The sequence below is a fragment of the Asparagus officinalis genome, chromosome 3 (genome assembly GCF_001876935.1).
Source record: "Asparagus officinalis chromosome 3, Aspof.V1, whole genome shotgun sequence".
Taxonomy (NCBI): domain Eukaryota; kingdom Viridiplantae; phylum Streptophyta; class Magnoliopsida; order Asparagales; family Asparagaceae; genus Asparagus; species Asparagus officinalis.
Window position 1 is genome coordinate 92,157,429 of NC_033796.1, and position 6,813 is coordinate 92,164,241.

At 37.4% G+C, this 6,813-nt stretch overlaps 1 protein-coding gene across 1 annotated transcript in view; it reads left to right on the plus strand.

Moving 5' to 3' along the window:
• The window catches only part of LOC109834474 (DCN1-like protein 2), a 19,953-nt gene extending 16,085 nt beyond the window's left edge, over positions 1 to 3,868 (plus strand). Inside the window, exons 9-11 of the mRNA XM_020402496.1 lie at positions 1,550 to 1,651; positions 2,354 to 2,413; positions 3,540 to 3,868. Of these exons, the coding sequence (XP_020258085.1) occupies positions 1,550 to 1,651; positions 2,354 to 2,413; positions 3,540 to 3,650 (273 nt within the window). The 3' untranslated portion in view covers positions 3,651 to 3,868. The remainder of the gene's footprint in view (positions 1 to 1,549; positions 1,652 to 2,353; positions 2,414 to 3,539) is intronic.

A 6,813-nucleotide genomic window follows, 5' to 3' on the forward strand; every position in this document is an offset into this window, starting at 1 on the left:
TATTCAAAAATTGGGTTTCAGTCTTCATTGTCAGAATGCAATGAAACTTTACCTACAACACGGTTTCAACATTCTAAGATCAATGGCGCAAACCTCGTGTCCATCTGATCAATATAAAAATTACTAAAAATAAAAATACGACAGATTTCAGCAGACTTGCGATACCGAGGCTGAAACTGCGAATTGATTTCAAAGCGATTTCAAACTGATTCATTCATCCCAGAATGATCACCAATCACAATAAAACTCATTTATTATTATTTAAAATATTTTTTTTTCTAAATTTTAGGGTTTTGCATTCACCCCTCCTTAAAGAAAATTTCGTCACCGAAATTCAGTAGTTTAATCTTAAAGGTTAATAATACGAGAAAAGTACGTTGAGGGGATAATCCAAACAAGGAAACTCTCATGTACACATAATGTATCATTAATCACAAGATTAGGATCAAGCATGAAATACTTACACTTAACATCTAGAATGTGAATACCCCACTTAACCTTTAATTAGACAGAACTAGTACGTCGGGTGAAAAATCTAAACAAGGAACCCCCATGTATATACCATATGTTTCGATTGATTAGCCGTTAAGTGTTAATAGTCACATTCCAGCGTGAAGTGTAAATGCAACTATATAGGTAAGATCAATACCCAATAATATCAATATACTTGCTCGAACAGATGTGGGTAATCACGATGCATATCCTCCTCGCGTTCCCAAGAAGCTTCCTCAACTCCCTTCTTATTCCGCTGGACTTTAACTAATGAAATTACCTTATTCCGAAATTTCTTGTCCTCCTTGGCAAGAATGCGAACTGGAGTCTCAACTACAGTATGACTTGGTTATGAGCTTGAGAAACACATAACTTGAGAAGCACATAATGAACACACTTAAGGAAAACCAGTTGTCTTAACATTAACAAGGCAGCAAGACTCTGGCATCGACTCCCTTTCCCTCATTCTCAAAAGTTGGTAGCCTGCTGCAGTGGCATTCCCCCCTCCTTTGATGTCAATTTCTCTTTCACTTTCTTCATTTAGATGCAACTGATTTACATCAACACAAGCAAAAGATTGTATATCACCTCTTTTGATGGCATAGATGCACAGGCTATCTTGGAAAATAAATTACTCGGCAGAGGAATTGGCTCCTAATCAGTTCACCTGAATGTCAGTGAAATGACCTGTCAAGGGTAAAGCTGGTTAGCAGCCTGGACCAGAGAAATTTTATTTGCAAGATCTTGCATTCCTTGTTTTAATGATTTTTCTCACCTCACGATTCCACTTATATTCAATTGCTTTGCACAGCCAAAAGATGGAAATTGCATATTATAGTGAGCATAGTTGGTCTAGCTATTGATATACCTGTCAAACTGTTACTAAATGCTGATTTAGCATTGCTTATTTTCCTAATGCTGTCTCTGCCTTTCTATTATTTATTGCAATACATGGAAGTAGAAAGAATGGAACTACACTTAGTTTTTCATCTAGTTAAGTAATTATTGATGTCATCAGAGTTTGCTATTGAGAGAGTTCTCTGTTGGGGCATTGTAGGGTCAAAAATCTCTAGCTCTGGATACAGCTATTGGCATGTGGCAGTTATTATTTGCTGAAAAACATTGGCCTTTGATTGAAGATTGGTGCCAGTTCTTACAGGTAACTGTTCCATTCTTTCTTGATACCGCAAACAAGAATTTTTTTGATGAACCCTGTACTCAACCTTCAGAATGATTATTGTGAAACCACTGACAACGGCAACAAGGAAATGCTTTTTCCAGATAATTTGTTATTAACATCAATCAGTTTTCAGCTAGGTTTCCTTCCATGTTAAATAATTATGGGTTAATTGCAGATATAACCCTTGTACTATATGAGGCTATGTGAGGGTACGGCAACTTATGCCCTCTAAATTGTTCAATTAGCAGTTACAACCCTGGCCTGGAGTGCAGACAAAATTATTTCCCCAAGTTAACGTTGATATGTCACATAATGATAAATTAACTTTTTCCTCAGTTTTAACTGGAAAAAGATTTAAATTGAGGACAAGAAGGTAATCTGAGTTCAAAGTATGCTAGTGGTAACAAAAAAAAAGTTAACGGGTATAAGTGACTACACCATCCTAGTGCTAGTGGTGGTGTATTTGCTGTTGACCCAAAAATTATTGTGGGAACCGAGGTATTGAATGTGGTAAATTTTGCAACATTATTAGAGCAATAGATGAAATTGGGGTTTTTATGTTCTTATGTAATTTTGCAGCTCTTTTATTTAGACCTCCTTTATGTGTTATTTTCTATATACTATCGTGCTGCAACAAGTGTGACATTTATCTTTCTGATCAGCTCAAACTTCCTCCTTCAGGTGAGGCATAACAAGGCAATCTCAAGGGATACATGGTCTCAGCTACTTGAGTTTGCTAAGGTGAGCCTTCTGGTATTAGCCGCATGCATTATTTCCACAATTAGAATGTCACATGCTTTTGTTCAGTATGGCTCACAAATGGTCATGTTGAAGGGTGTAGTCATCATCGCTGTTATCATCATCTATGGGTATGACTCCTGAGCCTAGGAGTTTTATAAGAATAGCAGTTCCTATAATTGGCTGTAGTCATCATCGCTGTTACCATCATCTATGGGTCAGACTCCTAAGCCTAGAGATTCGTTAAGAATAGCAGTTCCTATAATAGGTTAAGAAATGTTCTCTATGAGCTAGTGCCAAAATTTTCTTATCCTCAAGTCCTCAACTTTCTATCTGCTCTATGACCTACTGCCAAAATTTTCTTCCAGAGGGTACTAGGAGCAAGTGAGAGTCTAGTCTTTAATCCATAAAGACAAATCTTCTCTGTTTCTGCAACTTGTGATGATCAATCATGATCCTACTCCAGTTCACCATTACTTGTGGGAAGCTTGTTTTGTTATCATAAACCATTCGTTTTGAGACAGAGTTCAGAGTTAAACGAAATACAGAAAAGCAGAAATTACAAAAACGAACAATATATAAAAAAGCAAAAAAACAAAAAGAGCCAATAGCTTATATGAATCAAAAATTTCCTTACTTGCTGCTGAAATGAAGCTTTTGCGTTTGGCAGGATTCCCATTAGTTGCTGATTCGTCCTTTCTAATCTTCTTTCCCCTTCAATAATTACTAACTGGGTAAATTTTACAAATCGCGTGAATTTTGTGGATTTTTGTTCATAACACCCGCACTTGCCTACTTACCATGACTAATGACACTTTTCAAATTTGAACATGTGACAACTTATTGGACAATTTTACTGAATATGACTTCTAAATTACTATTATTGGTAAGGGTAGATAAAAGGTGAAGTGGGTACTTCAGACTTTGTACTTTAACATTTTACCATTGTTTGTAATAATTCCCAATAGTTCAGGTGGGGTGGTATAATTTTGAAAGTTCAAAGAGTTTTTTTTTTAATTTAAAATTTATGGTTTATGAATTTTGGGGGTTTTGTAGAAAAATCCCCAGAGTTATGGGGGTTTTTATGAAGTTTTACTGTTACTAATGTTATGCTATTTTTACTTTACAGATGATTGACCCTCAGTTATCCAACTACGATGCAGAGGGAGCTTGGCCATATTTGATTGATGAGTTTGTGGAGTACTTGATTGAGAATGGAGTAGTCCATCGTTCCAAATGAGCAAAGATAAAATGACCTGTAGCTTAGATGATACATATATTAATTTATTTTACGATTTCTTTCCAACATCTACCATCGTCCACATCATTTATAAAGAGAAGTCTAAACAATGTGATTTCTGGTTCCAACTTCGTTTAACATTCATTTAAGCCACATGTCTAATATTCTTCCTAATTTAGGGGATTTCTTCGTTTAATAATCACCAAAAAGTTCTTCTAGTTGTTAGCCCCATGTACAAACCTGTTTTGATTGAAGCGATTGCAGATGTCTTCTCTGTTGCTATATACTTGGTTTGAAAATTGATGCTTGTGGGGGTGAATTTCTATTGTTTTGGTGATATCTACTGAAATTTAGGAGGAAAAAAAAACTAACCAAAATAAGAGGGTGAAAGGAAAACATGCCGTCTCAACGAGCATTTTAAAGTTGGTGATTGGTTTTTTTGATTGCGTTGAGTAAACATAGGCGATTTCACCGTTATTGATGATATAATATCGTCGCATTTATTTATAATTGGTAGCGAGGTGGGTCTCACATTCTCCTCTATATGATTTTCTGTAAGAGCGTCCGAGGGTAGGTTTTTCTCCCCTGAAATTTGTTTGAATGCATATCCGAGACTTGTTGTGCTTTTAACTCTTACTGGTTTTGGATGCTTGTATATTGCAGCTTTGCTTGATAGGAACTGGAAGCAGAGTATATTTGGGTGGGCTTTGCTCCTCCTACCTTGGAGAACAAAATCAAGCAGAGTATATTTGGGTGGGCTTTGCTCAGAAGCTCACCTCTGTGCTTCATCTTTTCCAGAAATAAATACGGTGTGAATGGCTGCGCTCTGAGTTAAAAAAAAAAAAAAAATAGGGGGTCTATTTACATCACGTATTCTCATCAAAAGTAACATAGATTGTCCTCGATGGATGCAATCTAAACGAATAAATATTTAGGAAAAAACAAACTAAGCAACAAAAGTAAACAGCAGGTTCTTAAGACGAAATCAAACGATAAATTGAGAGCAGATAAAATTTTATCTCACAAATTATCTATATTCTAGTTTTGAGTTCTGTTTGACTAAACCATAAGTTGAATGGGTTGGACATATCTATTATAGGTATGTATTTGTTTCTTCAAAAAAATAAATAAAAATATGTTAGAATCTACATTAAAAATAGGGAAAATTGCTTCCAGCCCCCAAAACAACCCAAAACATGCTCTGCCCCCCCAAGACCTTTTCAACGTTCCTTTTACCCCCAAAACCGCCCCCGATTTTCTTCCAGCCCCCAAAACCAATCCCCAGGCGTAACGCCGTTTAAACCCCGCTCGAAATGCCCAAAATACCCTTACGTTTAAAATTCCCCGTTATGAGTTACCTCCTCGTCCGTACCCTGTCATCTCTCTCTTCTGCAAGCAAACCGACTCCAGAAACCCAATTCAAAACCCTAGCCCTAAATCAACCGACCCCAACTCAAACCGAATCAAAGCAAAGGGATCAAAATGGCCGGCGATTCAACCCCCAAAGAACAACCAATACATAAGCTTGACAACAGAGCACTAACCTTAACAACAGGACTCTAACCTTAGCAACCAACCCATAACCTTAACAATAGGGCGCTAACCTTAGCAACCAATCCATAAGCATGACAACCAGCACATAACCTTGACAGCCAGTCCATGATCTTTCATAACAAAACCATAACATCAACAATACGACCCCGTGATCTTCTTAATCCATAAGCCTAACAACAGAGAGCTAAGCATTACAACAAGGAGCTAATGTTAGCTACCATTCCATAAGTTTAACAACAGAAATCTAACCTTAACAACCAATACATAAGCTTGACAACAGAGCACTAACCTTAACAACAGGACTCTAACCTTAGCAACCAACCCATAACCTTAACAATAGGGCGCTAACCTTAGCAACCAATCCATAAGCATGACAACCAGCACATAACCTTGACAGCCAGTCCATGATCTTTCATAACAAAACCATAACATCAACAATACGACCCCGTGATCTTCTTAATCCATAAGCCTAACAACAGAGAGCTAAGCATTACAACAAGGAGCTAATGTTAGCTACCATTCCATAAGTTTAACAACAGAAATCTAACCTTAACAACCAATACATAAGCTTGACAACAGAGCACTAACCTTAACAACAGGACTCTAACCTTAGCAACCAACCCATAACCTTAACAATAGGGCGCTAACCTTAGCAACCAATCCATAAGCATGACAACCAGCACATAACCTTGACAGCCAGTCCATGATCTTTCATAACAAAACCATAACATCAACAATACGACCCCGTGATCTTCTTAATCCATAAGCCTAACAACAGAGAGCTAAGCATTACAACAAGGAGCTAATGTTAGCTACCATTCCATAAGTTTAACAACAGAAATCTAACCTTAACAACCAATACATAAGCTTGACAACAGAGCACTAACCTTAACAACAGGACTCTAACCTTAGCAACCAACCCATAACCTTAACAATAGGGCGCTAACCTTAGCAACCAATCCATAAGCATGACAACCAGCACATAACCTTGACAGCCAGTCCATGATCTTTCATAACAAAACCATAACATCAACAATACGACCCCGTGATCTTCTTAATCCATAAGCCTAACAACAGAGAGCTAAGCATTACAACAAGGAGCTAATGTTAGCTACCATTCCATAAGTTTAACAACAGAAATCTAACCTTAACAACCAATACATAAGCTTGACAACAGAGCACTAACCTTAACAACAGGACTCTAACCTTAGCAACCAACCCATAACCTTAACAATAGGGCGCTAACCTTAGCAACCAATCCATAAGCATGACAACCAGCACATAACCTTGACAGCCAGTCCATGATCTTTCATAACAAAACCATAACATCAACAATACGACCCCGTGATCTTCTTAATCCATAAGCCTAACAACAGAGAGCTAAGCATTACAACAAGGAGCTAATGTTAGCTACCATTCCATAAGTTTAACAACAGAAATCTAACCTTAACAACCAATACATAAGCTTGACAACAGAGCACTAACCTTAACAACAGGACTCTAACCTTAGCAACCAACCCATAACCTTAACAATAGGGCGCTAACCTTAGCAACCAATCCATAAGCATGACAACCAGCACATAACCTTGACAGCCAGTCCATGATCTTT